At 42.4% G+C, this 20,795-nt stretch overlaps 1 protein-coding gene across 8 annotated transcripts in view; it reads left to right on the top strand.

Annotated features, from left to right (window-relative positions):
- The window catches only part of LOC144519874 (focal adhesion kinase 1-like), a 72,402-nt gene that overhangs the window by 35,436 nt on the left and 16,171 nt on the right, over window positions 1-20,795 (top strand). For 6 of the 8 annotated variants that reach the window (XM_078253370.1, XM_078253373.1, XM_078253367.1 and 3 more), the window contains exons 16-23: window positions 1,374-1,471; window positions 2,095-2,179; window positions 2,329-2,429; window positions 3,656-3,771; window positions 4,195-4,295; window positions 4,462-4,551; window positions 4,754-4,958; window positions 12,565-12,676. In XM_078253370.1, the coding sequence (XP_078109496.1) occupies window positions 1,374-1,471; window positions 2,095-2,179; window positions 2,329-2,429; window positions 3,656-3,771; window positions 4,195-4,295; window positions 4,462-4,551; window positions 4,754-4,958; window positions 12,565-12,676 (908 nt within the window). Of the gene's footprint in view, window positions 1-1,373; window positions 1,472-2,094; window positions 2,180-2,328; window positions 2,430-3,655; window positions 3,772-4,194; window positions 4,296-4,461; window positions 4,552-4,753; window positions 4,959-10,004; window positions 10,229-12,564; window positions 12,677-15,813; window positions 17,218-20,795 lie in introns of those variants that run through there. The other 2 variants (XM_078253371.1, XM_078253372.1) reach the window with 2 other exon arrangements.

Raw genomic sequence — 20,795 nt, 5'->3', positions numbered from 1 at the left:
TAGTAGCTGGATTAAACACGGTTACAATGTTGACAGCTAACGCTAAACGGTGTAAAGTTTGACTGTGTTTTACTGTAGAGGATTCAACACTGGTATGTAACAATCTGCAGCTGCCGTCGGAGAAACAACACAGACGGTGCGTTCAATGAAACTGGTAAACTACAGTCTCGTGGTGCATTTGAAGTTATTGTAAATGTCCGACGGCAGCTGCAGATTGTTACATACCGGTGTTTTTTTGTGTGTATGTATGGTAACATTTTAAACCCAAACCACTAACAAACAGGGCAGTCCCACTCCATTGTTTAACCATAATGATCGACTTTTTTAAGATCAGATTACATGGGCGACATTTAGAGGCAGGGCACACAGGCATTAATTATGACAAAGTGTACAACCTCATTTAGTCTCTTTCCCACGACAGGCATTTTGTTGCCCAGCATAGTTGTCTCTAAAGGTCGCATGCGTGCTGGACATTTCACAGCCATAAACCGTATAAAAGTGAAGTCAGAGAAACCTGTATGCTCATGCTGCTTATATGGACTAAGTCAGGTCAGCAAACCACCAGCCTCCCAACAGCCAACATTTCACAGACCTTGACATTCTTTTGATTTTCTTAAAACTGTATATTAAAAAAATGGTGCATTTTATCTAGATGCACTTGACAGAAAGTACAGAAGAAATTTGACTGACTATAATAACAGAGATACAACTTTCTTTTGTACTATGCAAATGTTCCACTGGTCCTAAATCAGCCTGTGAGCTTTGAATTGCTGCCATTATACAATCCACCTGACTTTATCCATATTACATTTAATTTAATTTGGAAATTCATGTTCATATATACATTGAGTGTTGCTGGCTGTTGTTTGTCCGTGTTACATTGGCCTGTCTGGCTGTGGTTTCCTGATGCTGTTGTTGCATGCTGTTGACATTGAGCTATGCTGATTGCTATAAAAACTAAGCTTGTCAGAGTAGGAAGGTGCATTGACTTTATTCATCTGGAAATGCAGGGTAATCACATTTTAAAAGCAAAGATGGCACCACATAATGTTGCTCACATGAAATTAAAGTTCAACACAGTGAGCTTTGGTCTAAATTGTTTCATTCACGTTTATAGAAATTTGCTGGAGGATTGTTTCAAAAGCTGATCATCAACATAATCCGTTGTATGTTTTTTGCCTTTTAAAGAACGATTTTAACAGACTTTGCACATGACAAAGCACTCTGACAAGCTGGGTAAATGCAAGTGCTGACTAAGAAGTGAGTGTGGGCACTGATGTATGTGTTTGATCTGAAGGTCTTCTCTGTGTGTGTGTGTGTGTGTGTGTGTGTGTGTGTGTGTGTGTTCACGTCTATGTATATTGCATATATAGCACGGGACTATGAGATTCAGCGAGATCGTATTGAGTTGGGACGCTGCATAGGTGAGGGTCAGTTTGGAGACGTCCACCAAGGAGTCTACATCAGCCCGGTATGTACAGTAGTCTCTTTCTCACACACACAAGCGTTTAATATCTGTTTAATATGGTACCTTTTATATATCGAAATAATCTAATTTAATAGCCCACTTTAGATGGTCCTTTATCTAGAAGGGGTTGACAGGTGGCAAGAAAGCAAATCCATGCACATGTTGTAGCATTAATCCCTTTACTCACGTGACAAACACTTCTGTAGATACAAAAATGGTTCATCTTCTTACATTTAAAGTAAAGGAAAAGTTAAAATTATACATATTTTAACCCCTATACATAGGGGTGTAAATCACATGTTTTATCATGATACGATATTAAATTTGATTCTTAGGACAACAATACAATATCTGCTGGTATCACAAAGTCTGCCACGATACAATTTTGATTCAATTCAGCGACGGATACGAGACAAAAAAAAAAAAAAAACTGAACTTGAACTCACAATAATTGCACATATACAGTATACTTGTAACAGAAGAAAATTGATTTAATGGGCTTGCCACTGAATAACCATGATATACTTACAACTCTTGTTAATTAAGTTTCAATCTAATATTTTCGGTGAATTTAAAGACAGTGAATTTGCTGCATCATGTGGTTCGCTTGGATCGGTTTCTTGCAGGAGAACCCAGCCCTGTCTGTGGCAGTGAAGACGTGTAAGAACTCAACGTCAGACAGTGTCAGGGAAAAGTTTCTCCAAGAAGCACGTAAGCGTGTGTGTGTGTGTGTGTGTGTGTGTGTGTTTCTAAGTGTTACCTGCCAACAAGACCTGTGCCGTCAAGAGTTTGCAGAATAACCATTTTAGTACAGAAAAACTTGCAAGCTGTTTGTGAACTGACCTCTTCTTTCCCTGCAGTGACCATGCGTCAGTTTGACCACCCTCACATTGTGAAGCTGATGGGAGTCATCACAGATAATCCGGTCTGGATCATCATGGAGCTCTGCACACTCGGAGAGGTAGGACACTGATAAGAATTTTGTTTTGTACAGCATCTGCTAGTTTACATGGATGTGTGCATGCGTTAAAAGACTGTTGTACAGTATAAACATAGACCCTAGGGCTATATTTTTTAGTATTAGTTTAAAGAAAGAGGGAATTTATCGAGGAAAAATTAGATTTTTAAAGTTTGGGTGTAAATCCGATCATAAAAATATCATCTTCAGAGCAAACACTTTAACTGCGTTTTAAATGATTTTTAGTTTCTATGCCATAGCTCCTTTTTTGTTTTCCATTACATTTTTCTCTTCACTTTGTATTATTATTATATTATTCTGACCTGTGTTAACAGTGTCTTCTTGCAGCGTGAAACACAACAAAATTTAGATGCATGGGGACAAAAATCCAGGGGGAAAATTAAGTGTTTAAAAAATTAGGGAGCGTTTTAAAAAGAAATTGAACATCTTCCTTACTAATTAATAAATTGCTTTTACTTTGGTTTGACAAATGATTTGTTTAACGTTTATATATTATTTTTCTGTTTGCATTGGTTCTGTATATTGGTTTTCTTAATAAACAAACTTTATTCCTTAATCGTCACATACACACAGTACAATGTAGTGACATTCTATTACTGCATTTAACCCATCCTAAGTATTAGGAGCAGTTGACAGCTATACATACAGCGTCCGGGGCTCAACTTGGGGTTCAGTGTCTTGCTCAGGGACACTTTGACATGTGGCCAAAGGAGCCTGGGATTGATCCACCAACCTTGTGGTTGAGGGGCAACCATTTTACCTCCCACAAGCCACCCAAGCACACACACAATAAGCACATTTTAAAGCAAATCTGAGCTCATGATGCAGCACACTACATGTGTAGGCAGCAGAACAGTAGACAACTGGCCATCTAAAACGCACCCACATGCTCTACACATTCTGTTATTGACAAGAAGGATAATGTCCCCTCTAATTACTCCTCACATAGTTCCTGTCTATTGTTACAATGGCACAGCTTGTTTTATAGAACTGTTTAAATAACTGTTATTGTTCCTCTCTTTCTACCCCTCTATCTCGGTTTCTCCTTCTATTTCTCTTTGTCTCACTCATCATATCTCTGTCTACCTCCTCTACTTTTCCTGATGTCTTTCCCTGTTTCTGTCTTCTGTTTGTCACCATCAAATTGTGGATCTCTCTCTCTCTCACCCACCTCTTTGTCTGTGTTTTTTCCTCTCCGTCCTCCATAGCTACGGTCATTTCTCCAGGTGAGGAAGTACAGTCTTGACTTGGCCAGTCTCATCTTGTACTCATACCAGCTCAGCACGGCACTGGCCTATCTGGAGAGCAAGCGCTTTGTACACAGGTATGCATTAGGGGTCTCCCAAAACCTCTAATATATCAGAATATTTTAAAATGATAAAAGCTAGTATTCCACTACTAAATTAATAGTTGTGCTAAGTGGCCAGTGCAAAATAACATCACATATGAAATAGTGGTTCGGTTTACCCAACAATTTTTGTTTACAAATGATCATGTATATCTAGGGCCCTAGATCTAGGGCAGTTGAATGTGACAGAATATTCTTTTACGGCAAATACATATTTTCTGTAAACCACAGCCTGGTGTTGCCACCTACTGGAAGGCTGAATGCTGGATACTAGCGATCTTATGACATGAGAGAGAGTAAATTATTACTTCATGTGACAAGTGTCCAGTCTCATAGATAAACAGAATAAATGTCAAAGTGGCAAGGATTTTCTCTCCATTTTAATTCTGTCCTCCTCAGGGACATCGCAGCACGGAACGTGTTGGTGTCTACAGTCGACTGTGTAAAACTTGGGGACTTTGGTTTGTCTCGATACATGGAAGATAGCTCTTATTACAAAGGTAAATACAACACCTCTATACACGCACAGTGTTTCCATAAATGCACACTTCACCGTCTCCTTTTAACCATCTTCGGTCTGTCATAACACTTGGAGGAAATCAGCATTAATATTTATTGGACTGACAGGAACTAAGCCGATCATTAAAGTGTAACTGATTTTTTTAGCTTCTAAAGGTAAACTGCCTATTAAGTGGATGGCTCCAGAATCAATCAACTTCAGACGGTTTACCACAGCCAGTGATGTCTGGATGTTTGGTAAGTTTAAGTCTGTGTCGTTTTCTTCCTTTCTTCATTTCTATGTCAGTTTTGTTATGATGTTTAGTGCTGCAACGGTCGGTTTGTTGTTTGTGGTTGGCTTCTGTTTAACTGTCTACTCTTTGCAGCATTTAAGAGCCAATAGGTGGCTGTCTCAGTCTCATAGTGAGTGCGTTTTTTCAGTTTTTCTCTCTTTCCATAGGCGTCTGTATGTGGGAGATCCTAATGTTCGGCATCAAGCCTTTCCAAGGTGTGAAGAACAACGACGTCATCGGCAGGATAGAGAACGGCGAGCGACTGGCGATGCCCCCTCAATGCCCTCCTACTCTCTACAGCTTGATGACAAAGTGTTGGTCGTATGATCCCAGCAAGAGGCCACGCTTCACTGAACTCAAAACACAACTGAGGTACTTAATGGATTGTGGTTTGAGAGTGTGTGAGTGTCTTTGTGTGTCTCTGTAAGTGTGAGCAGTTCAGTGTCTTGCTCAAGGACACAAACCACCAACGCTCTTATCTCTCCAGCGTTGTGAGCGAATGTTAAATTATTATATCTGTATGCTTTACCTCAGCTGAAGAGTGCACCGGCATTTTGTTGTCCCTCATAGTAAGCTTTGGGTGTAATGTATTGGCTGAAAGAAGCTCAAAGAATATGATTTATGGAAAAAAAAAAGATCCAGTTGTGATATTTGATCAATGTAAATCCTACTGCTTGTTATTCTTTGCTCATTTCCCAGTCATAGTTAAGATAAAGGAATGTGCTACAGCAAATGATATTTTCCAGAAGTAAGGTTTTCTTTCGCCTTCCTAACACCAGGTGTCACTGTCTGTATTAATCATGGTAATCTAAGAAGATGAACGGAGCAGACAAAGAGCTACAGCAAATATTAAGCATTTAAAATTAAGCAACATACTTTGGCCTTTGTCTTTGGCTGCTGGTTAAACAGCAGACCAGAATGAACCATTAAAGATGGATGGACAGTCAGATACAGGTAGGTAAGCAGAAAGACAGGGATTTTATCCAGCTAAGGTCACATTTACATGCCTTCCTATTTTCATTGAGATGGCAGACTAGATCATTTCAGTGTCTTGGCAGGAAGGAGATTTGTGTGTGCTCTGATTTAATCCACTTTAAAATACTGCATTCAATTTTAATGTTCGTGGAGGCAGCGGGGAAGTAATTTCCTGTGTGGTGTGTAGTGAGAGGGTACATGCTATAGATATTGTAATGTCACTCCATCTGAATTATATAGATAAAAATGTACATTGTAATTTTAACATATTTAATATCCCAAACGTGCAGATTTTTGACAGCAGTTACTGGATGTGAAGTATTACATTTTGCCCATACCTTTTCTGCAGCAGTATCATTTACTGAACTATTTGAAGAACGTTCAATCGTAATCACTTTCACCTCTAAGGGTGTTTTGGCGTTGATCGCACCCATACTAGCTGAATAATCTAGGATTCGTAGTACATTTTTACCCTTGTTTGTATACAAAGGACAACAGTTTCTACATGGTTCAACACCCTCAAATTAAACCTCAAAGTCCTGACTTTAACCTCCATAGTGATTGCTTCTTTGTACAGAGTCAAAACAAATACTTGACAGACTTCACTTTACCTCCTGTTTGGGCTGATGACATGGTTGGCATGGTAACATAGATGTGATGATGACAGAGATGGATTAAATGAGATATCTCGGCCACGCCTTGCCTCCTTGTTAAAAGATACATCAGTGCCTTGTTACTAGCTTTGCGAGGAGACAGATTTGCAAAGAGAGAGATTTTATCTATCAAGAGACGATATCCTGTGCGTGTAGTGATCAGATAAGGCAGAGCTAGACAACACTGTACGCAATTTAAACACTTGTTGCGTAAGCCCCAGGGTGAATCCCTGTGATATTCCCTTTTAAACAGGAAGGGTCCAACCTATTCATGAGTCACATAATGTCATGCAAATAACCGGGAAAGACAGCTAACCATTTGTGAAATGTTTGATCAAATGTACTGCGAGTTGCACTCAAAAGACAAAAAGATTTTAAGCTTCTTTTTTTATTTAAATACCAAGAACATTGGGGCACGGTGTCAGTCATCATCATGTGCCAAGGGGAGAGGGAAAAAACTCCATAAACCTGACATGTTTGATGATTTATGCCAGCCAGTGTGGGGTTACAGTGTGTGATTATAATTAATGCTAACAGACAAAATCACATCCACAGCTCTCAGAGCATTGTTCTTCCCAGCATGCAAAACAGGCACACAAGTTGAATTTAACTAAATTTGAGATCTTTCTGTATTGTAATGTTGGATAAGACCTTTTGCTCTGCTTTATGTAACAAAGTTGGGACTCCTCTCAAGACAGAGAAACAGCATTAGCATTATATTAAATCTAAGACTTCTGACAACCAGCGGAACTAAAGTGGGTGAAGTGATATTTAAGAAGTCAGTAAAATTAGTACAATTTTTCGAAGGCAGAATTGAATGAGGGTAGGCACTATTTCTTTTTCATACATTAGCAGTAAGTAAGGGTACAGTGGAAGTAGAGCTTTCCCAGCTACCAAGACTCAACAATTTGTAATTATTGAGACATGAACAGACCTGCAGTGTTTTAGAAGCGATGCTTCAGCTGATGGCAAGATAGACCGTAATAACGGGAGTAGTGCTGGTGCTAAATAACAAAACTAGAGTGAGTTTTGGATGGCTGCTGTAAAAGTACAACTAGCAGAGTACAAACTAAGGCTATGTTTAGACGGAAACGATCTGAAGAGAAAACACAAAAGTGGCGTTGCGTTCTCACTTTTTATTCTGCGTTTAGACAAGCGTTATGGGGGGGAAATCTGCAAAAGTGTGTGAAATACGATCCACCAAGTCCGCGCGCCTGCGTAGAACCTTCCTTCTACTTGTCTCCCTCTCCTCCTCCTCTCTCCCTCTCCTCTCCCTTGTAGCCCGACGCGAACAACAAAAGCTGACAATTTTGTTTGGACAGACGAGGAGGTGCAGTTATTGCTCCAAACAATGCGCGGCGCGCCACACACACACACACACACACACACACACACACACACACACGCGGCACACACACACAGTGCGTTTTTACCCTTTTATACGGGAAAGCGACGGTGGAGCGTTTTTAAGATTTCCACTCTGGAGGGTGGTTTCACTTTTTTGTGTTTTTAAGCCCCAAAAATGCTATCACCGTCTACACGAAAGGCACATCTGATAAAATATTTTGTCGTTTTCACCCGCGAGAGGATTCGTGTAAACAGGGCCTAAAACTCTAAAGTGGAAACAGTTAATGAATCTTATTTGCACAGATAGATTTTACATGAATTTCCCAGTGAATTTAAGTAACGTCGGGGTCTCAATAGTCTATATCCTCGACGTTCCACTTCCGGGATTGCTCCGGTCCCTCCTGAAATTCCGCCGGATGTCCCTCATTTAGGCCGGATGCCCGTTATCTTGGGCTTTCTTTGTGTTGGCATTCTAAACTCTGGTAGATTTATGAGGACTATGATTTACTGCTCCTCAGATCTCTGCAGGGTAAATCCAGACAGATAGCTAGACTATCTGTCCAATCTGAGTTTTCTGTTGCACGACTAAAACAACCTTTGAACGTACACATGTTCCACCAAAACAAGTTCCTTCCTGAGGCTATTTGGCAGAGGCACCATCGCTCCGTACAGCGCTTGGCACCGGCCATGACGATTGTGATTGGTTTAAAGAAATGCCAATAAACCAGAGCACGTTTTTCTCCCATCCCGGAATGCTGTGTGGACTAGCCAGACCCTCCTTTGCAGCGCTGTGGAGGAAGGTCTGGCAAAGCGAGACTATGGTCTCAAGGTCCTCAGATGAGACTTGTACACTGCTGAACCTTGGGGTAATACCAGGTTTGCACTGATTCCTTTTATATCAGAAATATGGGAAGTCGCAATAAGTGCCGAAAAAGCAACAAAATGTCGAGAAAAGTGACAAAACGTTGGGAAAAGTGACAAAAACAAGGATAAAAACTTGAATAACAATGGAAAAAAATCTGAAAAGCCTGCAAAAATGGAAAAAAAGAACAAAAAAAACATTGAGAAGGGACAACAAGTGTATTTTTCATGCTCGACAGGAAGACAACACAAGGGTTAAACCGTGATAAACAGTGGTATTCCAGACTTTAGCTTTCTCATTTTTACACAGAGCAGTTTCCCCAAATTGGATAATTAAGCACAACAGATTTTGCAGTCATTTAGTCTGGACAATACATACCACTTACTGCATGTGAGTGCGGTTACCTCGAAAGATTACTTACAGGATATCATGAAGTGTTGAAATGAGAGAATATTTCTACAGGTATGTTTCACACATCTTTTCTTATCATTCAAAACTGAATTCACTTGGAGAAAACTAGGTACAATGTACGTCATTTGTGTTCATATTGTTAATGTTGAGGCTTGAAACATGTTCTACTCGTATACACAAGTAGAACACAAGGTATAGCAGCACAGCAAGATGCCATTGTTTCCTTCAACATGCACATTCTCTCTCTGTCTTGTTCTCTTTCTCTTTCACATACACAGAAACCGGAAAATAAGAGTGAATATTTAACCCCTGTGGTTTTATGAGTTTGCTTAAAACCAGCATGACTCACACCTTAAATTCCGCCATGATTGCACTGCTAATGTTCTCAATGTCAGCTTTGAGCTTTTCCACAAATTCTACTCCTCTTACACACTCTTTGCCTCCTTTCCAAACTCTGCTTTTTGTGCTCTTTAAAAAAATTAAAAAACTCTCCTCCTGACCTCTTTCACCTCTTTCACTGTGACCTCATAATCTCGCTTTCTTATTTTGGCTCCAAGCGAGTACTGGCCCCCACATCGTGGAGGTCCGATCATTAGCCTGACACATGTACAATATGTTTGTGCTTGTATGTTTTAATGGGCTGAAAATCCAGTGTGGAAAAGTACATGTGAACTGCATTTGAGTGCAAAATCTGACAAATTTAAGAACATTTATTTTAATTGACTGTGATATGTTGGCATGAAGAAATGAGGAACCCTCAATGTGCCTCATCCAGTGTCTTGGAAACCAAGTCAATATTGACCACGTTAACTGTGGTCACTGGCTATTAATAGGGGAAAGTCATGCCGTATAAGGTTATACAATTTGGTTTACTTTCGGTCTGGCCGGCTTTTATATCATAATATCAATTATAGTTCTCTCCTGCCAAATATGCAGCTCTCAGCTACTACTACAGTTTTCCGTGTGTGTGTGTGTGTGTGTGTGTGTGCGGGTAGCCAGGAGTTACAGCTTTCCAAAGAACAGAGAGCAAAAAAAAATAGACAGAGAGAATGAAAGAAGGAAGGAAAAAGGCGAGCAGAACTACTGCAGTGCTGTACTCCCATGGTGAAAGCTAGCGTATCAAGGCTCCTAAATCTCAGATCACATTATCCTGATAGTGAAGTCTGTGTGTGGGGAAGGACTACACAACAGGGTATATTTGAGTCTTCCTGCCAAGAGTAGTAGGTTTTATCCTTTGAGCGTTGCTGGGATCCTTTGCAGTTATTCATGTTGACCTTCAGTAACGTATCAGTGCTGATAGCCACTGTCTTATTATCATTTTAGTGGTTACTTTATTCTCCTAAAAGGGCTTGACTGGATATACTCTGGTGCTATTGGATTGGCCTGTTCCTAAGGTAAAGTATTGTCTCGTCTACGTGCCTTTCTGTCTCATTAGGCTTTCTAAATGTAGTGTCAGCCTATAATAGAATGAATAGTTTATTTGTGTACAAGTGTGCTGCATTCAGTGGATGCTACTGTACTGATGGGTTCAATCCAGAGCTGTTTCGGAGCAGCGATTTAATATGCCTCTTAAACATAAACACTAGTCTGTTGTTTGACTGTCCTCCATTGATCCTCTGGAAGAAATGTGTCTCCTACTTAATACATAGGTTCACATTTTATCAAGTCTGTCTTAAAACAAAATTTATATACGCGTATGTAGATTGAAACAGTTATTGGATGCTGTAATTGTCCGTCCTGTACTGCAAAGAGATACTGGGTAGCTGCGCTCAGGTGAGAAGTACGTCAGAGTAAATCAAGGCGGTGCTGAAAGTCCAAGATTGTGCAGTCAGCCCAGCAAGCTGAGTACATAATGTAAACAGGCCTTGTTATTCCAGGTGGCAGTGTGGTGTAGGTGGGGGAGGAGACAGTCAGCATTGATGTTGCCAGGTGCTGATGTTATTATCGTCACACATAATCATGCATGATGTCATTTACTGTTGAACTGTGAGGCAAGGTTGGCAGATGTAGTCATGACTGGTTTATAATGACTTTGCTTGTTAAATAGACATTCAATTTAAAAAAAAGAGTTACAATGCTGCTATGCTGTTACTGTGAAAATGAAAACTTATAAAGCTAAACTCAAAGAAAAGGAATAAATTAAGTTTTAGAACTGAGATTCATTTCAATATAACCTTTTATAACTTTTTATTATCACTGTCGGGCTAAGTAAAGTAAAAAATAAAAGATTGGATCTACTATTAGTGCACAGTGTTCATCCAGATCATTTATATTCATATGAACCAAAAACACATAATGCTAATAATACCTGCCAATGACTTGACTTGAAGATGCAACCAAATAATTAACTGTGATTTTAAAAATACAAAAACTAAACTAAAACCAACAAATATTTGAAAATCAAAAAGTCAAATGGAGATCAGTTAAAAAAGAATGTAAATCTTAAAGCCAAACAAATTAATTACATACATAATTTGTATCATTCAATTATATTGAAAGAAGGCAATCTGTAATAAATAAATACATTCAGAAGTGATTAAAAAAACATATTTTAACTCTCTGCAGATGCTGTTGGATCTGTTTAACTGAATATTTGTGTGGAAAACTGTTATTTCAGTACTAATATTGTTGTGTTGTGATGGAAAAGAAGACCTGACAGGAGACTGACTTCGACAGGTGCAAGGACACACACACACACACCACATACACGGCAGGGGACAACAGATGATGGTGATACTAGAAATAGCTCTTACCCTTGTTGAAGATCAGAGAGTAGAAAGAGTGTGTGGAGAGTGTGTGTGTGTTGGATTGTTCAACCAGTCACTTTTCTGTTTTGTTGAACCGTCAACTCTTCAGCAGCAGCTCCTTTCTCTGGGAATCTGGGTTTGGTTTAGCAGCAGTTTTCCCAGGGAACAGGTCAGTAGGGATCATTTTAGCGAGTAAATTCTGTGTGTTATCTTTGGCTACATTAGACCTAAAAAATGTTGGGTTTGGGGTGTGGGATGTTGCTTCACCTCCATATGATTCAATTTAATCTTAAGCAATATTACTCATAAATGTACTGCTTTGCTTGCTATAACAGTTTTGCCTGACACAGAAAAGAGATGGTATCAGTAGTTGGAGTGAATATACAGTGACGGGTAAACGTTGAAACCATTAGCTTAGAGTGAATTTAGTCTTTGTTAAGACATAATATTGAAATTAAAGTAGATGTTTCATTATAATAGCTGACCATTCCCGCACTATTGCAAGGTAGAGCGAGATGAATTGTTTTTATTATTGTATTACTGTATTGTCTCACTGCATGTGATGAGGAGTTACTTGAGTATTGTGGGATGAACTGTAATGGTAGTAAGAGACTGAGCAATAAGACATTTAGTAACAAAATGCAATGTGTTTTTCCTGTGACTTTAGTAGTTTGTGTTTTTACTCTCTGTACAAATGCGTTTGTGTGGGTGTTACAGCACACAGTAATGAAGCTCTGACATACTCAACGATGTATGTGTGTTTGTGGAGTTGTCGGTGAATTTTTCATATTTCTAGACAGCAGAAAACCACTAAAGCTGACAGTTATGTTTTAAAAACAACTTCTCTCTTGAAGAAAAAACCCTGTTGTGTGTACCTATATGTAGGAGCATGTGTTTGTGTGTGTGTGTGTGTGTGTGTGTGTGTGTGTGTGTGTGTGTATGGATGTGGAGTTAAAGTACTGTTTTTTTCCCCTCGTTTTCAGCACTATATTAGAGGAGGAGAAGCTCCAGCAGAAGGAGAGGAGCAGGATGGAGATGAGGAGACAGGTCACTGTTTCTTGGGACTCTGGAGGGACTGATGAAGCACCACCAAAAGTAAGGCACTACTACACCACATATGTTTGTGTCTCGGTCTGTATGTTTGTTAAGTGCAATAGGTGTAGCAATAAAGAGTATCTGCTGTGTTTGTGCTTTTGACCCTAACCCTTGCAAGTCCCATGCACTCTTTAGTTAGCCTCTCTGATATGCTTTCATGTGGAGTTAGTAATATATTTTCTGTCATCTACTTTGCTGCATCACACGATTCTGTGGCGACCATTAATATTAAGGCATTGAAATGATTCAACTAGTAACTGATTTGATTTAATATTTCCTCTAAGGTTTGACTCTTTGAACGCACAAGGCATTCTGCAGGACCCTGTCGAAGTTCAATTATTGCTGAAGTCAGTTGTCAAGTGGGGTTTTCTCACTATGATAATAAAGTTCAAGACCAACAAATGTGTATGGCTTTGAGCTCTTGAATCCAAGCTTTTCAAGAAGGAGTGTCAGGTGCATGTAGCTTAGTCCCATATTATAGGAAGAAATGCCCTTATACAAAAATGTGCAAATATAGGACCAATGAACAACTTTTGCACATGTAATAATTTTGATTATTTTTATTTTCTGAAAAGCAGCTTTCCTACGGTGGGCAGGTTAATGTTGATATTAAAGGTCACATATTATACGCAACTCTAAGCCGGCCCTCTATGATTGGTCATCTGCTCCAAGTAGACAAGACTGGAGTGTTGTTTTTTTTTAAGCCACTGCTGTGTTAACATTGTCCCATGTAACTACATCCTAACGGCAGTAAACAATGTCACCTTGGCTGCCAGTGTCGTTAAATTCTCCCCAATTCCGGGTCACATTACTCCTGAAACATTTTCTGTTAGTAGTATTTGGTTTAAAAGCCTTTATTTGCTGATTTATTTGTCGAGAAAGTGCTGCTTCGTTCCACTACAATCTAACTTTAGCATACTGCTAACTATTAAGTAGCTAGCTACATGCTAACGTGACATAGCTGTAATCTCAGCCAATGCTGTTCATTTCTCCCCAAACCCCGGTCACTTTACTGCTGGGACATGTCCGGTTGTGTAATATTTGGTTTAGAACCCTTTTATTGGTGATTTTTCACGGTACAAAGTCCTGTTATATATTCCATTGCAGTAGCTCCAGCTTCAACTAGTAAAACACGGAGCGGAGGCTCCGGACATTCCAGGAAGCACGCTGGCCAATCAGAACAGACTGAGCTTTTTCGGGAGGAGGGATTAAAGAGACAGGCGTTCCTACAGAGCGTCTCATGCTACGTTTACACGTGGCCAGCTATTTTCATAAATGGACATTTCAACCTCTTCGTTTTCAAAAATAACATTGTGCACAGCTGTCAGTTTTCAGAAAAGTGTTGGTTTACATGTACCCGTGTATATATGCCGTGAATGCCGTCAAGAGCATGCCAAACCTGTAGGTGGCAGTGTAACGAGAAGCTCAAGCCCACGTTTGCCAATCAGAATCCCGAAAATAGCAACAACAGCAACGAATCACTTCCTCTTTCTCTCTCTCGGCTGCCTAAACCTCCATTTGTCTCCGTTTACATGCAAACGTGCAAACGAAAATTTCAAATATCTCCACTCTGGCCGGAGTTTTTAGAAAGACTCATTCTCAGAGGCGAATTCTCCGTTTGCGTGTAAACGAAGGGTTGCCTAGCTCCGCCCTCCTACTTACTTCCGCTCAATTTTCATTTCCCTTCAGAACTCCGTCTGGGTTTGCGGTATATTCTTGGGTTTTCTCCGGTCAAATATGTGTAGGTCCAATCAGCGAACAGAGGGAGTGGCTGAGAACGTGCACTAGAAAGATGCGAGTGAAGCCATTCGGTCCGTTGTGGCAGCAATGCTGCCGAATATCCAGAAGTTAAAGCCCTAGCAAGAACAATATTTTCTGAGTTTTGTTGGTGGCCATGATGTTGTGGCCCTCCTCCCCACGGGGTTCGGGAAAGGTTTGATTTTCCAGCTCGCTCCGTTAGTGGTGAAGGAGTTAGCTAAGGCTAACGCTAGCGATGCTAATGCTAAATATAAGCCGATAGTTGTTGTCGGTCTCCCCTCTTGTTGCACGGGCGCATGACATACGTCACGACCAAAAGTTAGCGATTGATTATGGCAGATCCAGAGTGGCTCTGGGCAGATCCAATAGTTTTAAACTTCAACAGAGTACCCGCCTTCAAGGAAGTTAACACTTGTCAATGGAGCGAGGCCAGACTCTCTGTACACATGAAATGTACGAGAGTCTGGTAGGACCAGGCTAAACGAAGGACACAAACGTAGGGAAATGTCTCAGTTTTTCAAAATAACCATGTACGTGTAAACAGGGCCTCACAAAGAGGCTGAATACAGGAGCAGCAGCCATGGGCAGTATGAGTGTTTTTTTTTTTTGTTTTTTACATTAAAGCATGTAAATAGTATAATCCTGAAAATACTATATAATAGTTGCTCTTTAAAGTCTAGTAGATTAGAATAAGGGAGACTTACTGGGTTTGTGTAATATGCATATATGCAAGCCCTTGAGCGCATTTTATTTATTTATTTATTTTAAATTTTTTTTATATAACAAACTGCTCCCTTCAGATGTGTAAACATGGTGAATTTCGTGAATAATTTGTTTTTACAAATATGAAATTACTTGCTAAAATGGTTATTTTTGTAAGTCTGTAAACCCCACCCCCACTCCCACCTCCACTAGTACCATCCCACCTCTCAGCTTGTTGCCCCAGCTGCTGGCTGCTTCACCCTCACTTACAGCCCCCCCATGCCCCTGCTGTTAGCATCTGTTAACTGCTTCTTTTGGTTACAACTAAAGCCATATGTCTTGAACAGTAGTTCATAAGATTTGTTATTTTAAGCCTTTAGTGATGCAGTTGTCCTATGCCTTATCTGAATTTGGTTGCAGGTATTAGTGAATGCTGCATTTGTTTCATTTCATGTACAACAAAAGGAATTTAAATTGTAAAAGTCTTTTCACTACATATTTAGGCCTTCAGAGGCACAGTCGCTGTATGGCTTTAGTTACAGTCGTGCATATTTTTGTCTGTGCTTCAAGTCATCCCTGTCTGTCTCACCTGTCTACTACGACACATCTCTATCTCCTATGATACCTTTTTATATTTCCATTTGTCCGTCCTCTACCTTTTGTCCTTCTGTCTGCAGCCCAGCCGTCGTCCCTCCCTGCAGCCCACCTTCAGTCTGGATTGTCTGTCTGCTCCTTCGCCTTACCACCATTGCCATCAAAACCAGCGTTTTGCCTCACAGCTTTCCCTCTGCCTTGGAAACCCCCATCCTTCGTCTCCTTTCACCTCTTCTCACCTACCCACTCCTCCACTTTACTCATCATCTCTGCAATTTCCCCATCACTTTTCCTCTTCTCCCAATCCTCAGCCTCAATCTCCTCCTCTTCAAAACACCACTTTCTACAGTCGCTCTTTCTCTCAGTACAACACTAAGTTCAATCCTGAATCCAAAGCCAGCTTATCCCTACAGTCTCATGCTAACTTCTACTCTCCACCTTACACCAGGTCAGAGAGCCTGTCCAATGGCAGCTGCCCCCACGAGACAAATCCCCCGACTAACGGCCACCTGCTCTGTTCATCCCAGCCAAAGTCAAACAACTCACACTCCCATCCCGGGCTCTCCCCACTACCTTCCCAGTCTAGTCCTAACCTTAACTCTCTGCCCTGCAGTATGTCAACAATTTGCCCCCACACCCTCCAAAACATCCAGCCCAAGTCAAATTCTAATCTTAAAACCCTTTTGTTGCGCAGCTTTCACCCTGGCTGCCAAACTAATCCCAGTACCTCACTACAACCTCACTCTGACCCCCAGCACCAACACCCTGCTGTGCTGTCATGTGGGAGGCCCCCGCTGGTCTCTCCTGCCCCCCTCACAGAGAGACTCCTCCCAGTACCCTCTGCCTGCACTCTGTCCTCCACTCAGCACCACCCACCCAGTCGAATGCCAAGCCTCCCTGTAGCTACCAATACACCTTTTCCCATCCCCTGCTCCGAAAGACACATGTCCAGACCCTTGAAGGCAGGTGGTGTACTGTTAAACTGCACTAAAGCTGTTGTTTTTTAATAACTAAAACAAACTTCTGTGTTTTTGTCAAAATAAAAGTTGCAATGTTTAGGATTGTAGTCCATTTGATAAATGTCCAGGGGGATTTAAAAGGAAACTTCAGATTCAAAGATTTGTAATTCCAGATAAGATCAGCCAGGCTTGCACAAAAAAAACACCATTATATTGATTTTTGATCTATTGATGCTAATGAATACATTGTGCTAAGAAAAAATATGCCATTCAATAACTTAATAGCCACATACAGTTAGCTCAGAAAGTTTTAAGCTGTAAAATATTTTAGATTTTTATCAGCCCATGATAACTTATTATATTTATATATTAAATATCCATGACTAAAAAGGTAATAATTGAAGTTGAGAATGAAAACATTCCTAGGTACGTTGACTTTCCTCACACCCACATCCCTTTTCTTTCTGCATGCCCACCACATGGCAACCAAAGTTAAATAAGCCTAGTGTTGGCGAAACATTTTGAAAAATGTTGCAACTTTTTTTGATAAATGGATTCAGAAACTAAATCCAGTCTTTGAATCATTAATTATAACTGAGTGCAGTGATTTTTGATATGATTCTTGTCAACACCAGTGACTGTAAATGAGCATGTTTTTGTTTTCATGATTGGCATGCGTTATTTATGTTGGACATGCTGTTGAATGTCCTCTGTCGTGATTGAATGTAGTGACAGGTATTTGTGTTTGCATCAGGTATTGTGTTGATGTGTCCTCGGATAATTACACCCTATTTCTAGCCTCTTCTTGGATGCCTGTTATAATCTGAAATACATTGGCTAACAGTCAGACCCATCTAACACACGTGGGACTTACTGTAGAGACATTATACAGTATATCATGAATTAGCCAGAAAAAGCAAATATTTACAGAATTAACAAAAAAAACACTAGGTGGAACCCAAAGTCCAGAACTAGTGCTGTTATGTAATGCAACAACTTCTCCACTCCCATCAGGGTCTCAGTCATGTTCAAGAGGAAAGAGCTTCAACTGTAACATACAGTATAATTCAATATAATGCTATGGGTCTGCATCCTGTACTGAATTCAGCCACATGTATTCATTCCATGTACTACTAAGCCTTGTAAGAATGTGTGAAGCCTAGGATTGAGACAGCTACTATAAAACAATACATCCATCCATCCATCCATCTTCATCCGCTTATCCGGGGTCGGGTCGCGGGGGTAGCAGCTCCAGCAGGGGACCCCAAACTTCCCTTTCCCGGGCCACATTAACCAGCTCCGACTGGGGGATCCCGAGGCGTTCCCAGGCCAGGTTAGAGATATAATCCCTCCACCTAGTCCTGGGTCTCCCCCGAGGCCTCCTCCCAGCTGGACGTGCCTGGAACACCTCCCTAGGGAGGCGCCCAGGGGGCATCCTTACCAGATGCCCGAACCACCTCAACTGGCTCCTTTCGACGCAAAGGAGCAGCGGCTCTACTCCGAGCTCCTCACGGATAACTGAGCTTCTCACCCTATCTCTAAGGGAGACGCCAGCTACCCTCCTGAGGAAACCCATTTCGGCCGCTTGTACCCTGGATCTTGTTCTTTCGGTCATGACCCAGCCTTCATGACCATAGGTGAGGGTAGGAACAAAAACTGACCGGTAGATTGAGAGCTTTGCCTTCTGGCTCAGCTCTCTTTCGTCACAACGGTGCGATAAATTGAATGTAATACCGCACCTGCTGTGCCGATTCTCCGACCAATCTCCGCTCCATTGTCCCCTCACTCGCGAACAAGACCCCAAGGTACTTGAACTCCTTCACTTGGGGTAAGGACTCATTCCCTACCTGGAGAAGGCACTCCATCGGTTTCCTGCTGAGAACCATGGCCTCCGATTTAGAGGTGCTGATCCTCATCCCAGCCGCTTCACACTCGGCTGCGAACCCGATCCAGTGAGTGCTGAAGGTCACAGGCCGATGATGCCATCAGGACCACATCATCTGCAAAAAGCAGCGATGAGATCCCCAGCCCACCGAACTGCAACCCCTCTCCACCCCGACTACGCCTCGATATCCTGTCCATAAATACTACAAACAGGATTGGTGACAAAGCGCAGCCCTGGCGGAGGCCAACTCTCACCTGAAACGAGTCCGACTTACTGCCGAGAACCCGACACAGCTTCGCTTTGGTCGTACAGAGATTGGATGGCCCTGAGAAGGGACCCTCACCCTGTACTCCCGCAGCACCTCCCACAGTATCTCCCGGGGCACCCGGTCATACGCCTTCTCCAGATCCACAAAACACATGTAGACTGGTTGGGCATACTCCCAGGCTCCCTCCAGGATCCTTGCGAGAGTAAAGATCTGGTCCGTTGTTCCACGACCAGGACGGAATCCGCATTGTTCCTCTTCAACCTGAGATTCGACTATCGACCGAACCCTCCTTTCCAGCACCTTGGAGTAGACTTTACCGGGAGGCTGAGAAGTGTGATACCCCTGTAATTGGCACACACCTCTGGTCCCCCTTTTTAAAAAAGGGGAACCACCACCCCGGTCTGCCACTCCTTAGGCACCGTCCCAGACTTCCACGCAATGTTGAAGAGGCGTGTCAACCAAGACAACCCCTCCACACCCAGAGCTTTAAGCATTTCTGGACGGATCTCATCAATTCCTGGGGCTTTGCCACTGTGGAGTTGTTTAACTACCTCAGCAACCTCCACCAGGGAAATTGATGCCAATCCCCCCTCATCCTCCAGCTCTGCCTCTACCATAGAGGGCGTATTAGTCGGATTTAGGAGTTCCTCAAAGTGCTCCTTCCACCGCCCTATTACCTCCTCAGTTGAGGTCAACAGCGTCCCATCCTTACTGTACACAGCTTGGATGGTTCCCCGCTTCCCCCCTCCTGAGGTGGCGAACGGTTTTCCAGAAGCACCTTGGTGCCGACCGAAAGTCCTTCTCCATGTCTTCTCCGAACTTCTCCCACACACGCTGCTTTGCCTCTTTCACGGCAGAGGCTGCAGCCCTTCGGGCCCTTCGGTACCTTGCAACTGCCTCCGGAGTCGTCTGGGATAACATATCCCGGAAAGACTCCTTCTTCAGTCGGACGGCTTCCCTGACCACCGGTGTCCACCACGGTGTTCGTGGGTTACCGCCCCTTGAGGCACCTAAGACCCTAAGACCACAGCTCCTCACCGCAGCTTCAGCAATGGAAACTTTGAACATCGTCCCACTCAGGTTCAATGCCCCCAGCCTCCACAGGGATGCACGAAAAGCTCCGCCGGGAGGTGTGAGTTGAAAGTCTGTCGGACAGGGGCCTCCTCCAGACGTTCCCAATTTACCCGCACTACCCGTTTGGGCTTACCAGGTCTGTCCAGAGTCTTCCCCCACCCCCTGACCCAACTCACCACCAGATGGTGATCGGTTGACAGCTCCGCCCCTCTCTTCACCCGAGTGTCCAAAACATATGGCCTCAGATCAGATGAAACGATTATAAAATCGATCATTGACCTTTGGCCTAGGGTGCTCTGGTACCAAGTACACTTATGAGCATCCCTATGTTCGAACATGGTGTTCGTTATAGACAATCCATGACCAGCACAGAAGTCCAACAACAAACAACCACTCTGGTTTAGATCAGGGAGGCCGTTCCTCCCAATCACGCCTCTCCATGTGTCTCCATCATTACCCACGTGCGCGTTGAAGTCCCCCAGCAGAACTATGGAGTCCCCAACTGGAGCCCCATGCAGGACTCCACTCAAGGTCTCCAAGAAGGCCGAATACTCTGAACTCTTGTTTGGTGCATATGCACAAACAACAGTCAGAGTTTTTCCCCCCACAACCCGCAGGCGTAGGGAGGCGACCCTCTCGTCCCACCGGGTTAAACTCCAACGTAGCGGCGCTCAGCCGGGGGCTTGTGAGTATCCCCACACCCGCCTGGCGCCTCACACCCTGGGCAACTCCGGAGAAGAAAAGAGTCCAACCCCTATCCAGGAGTATGGTTCCAGAACCAAGACTGTGCGTAGAGGTAAGCCCCACCAGATCTAACCGGTAGCGCTCCACCTCCCGCACAAGTTCCGGCTCCTTCCCCCCACAGAGAGGTGACATTCC

Source organism: Sander vitreus, chromosome 6 (genome assembly GCF_031162955.1).
Source record: "Sander vitreus isolate 19-12246 chromosome 6, sanVit1, whole genome shotgun sequence".
NCBI classification, from domain to species: Eukaryota; Metazoa; Chordata; class Actinopteri; order Perciformes; family Percidae; genus Sander; species Sander vitreus.
Note: the sequence above shows the minus strand (reverse complement) of the source record. Positions and strands in the feature narration are given on the sequence as shown.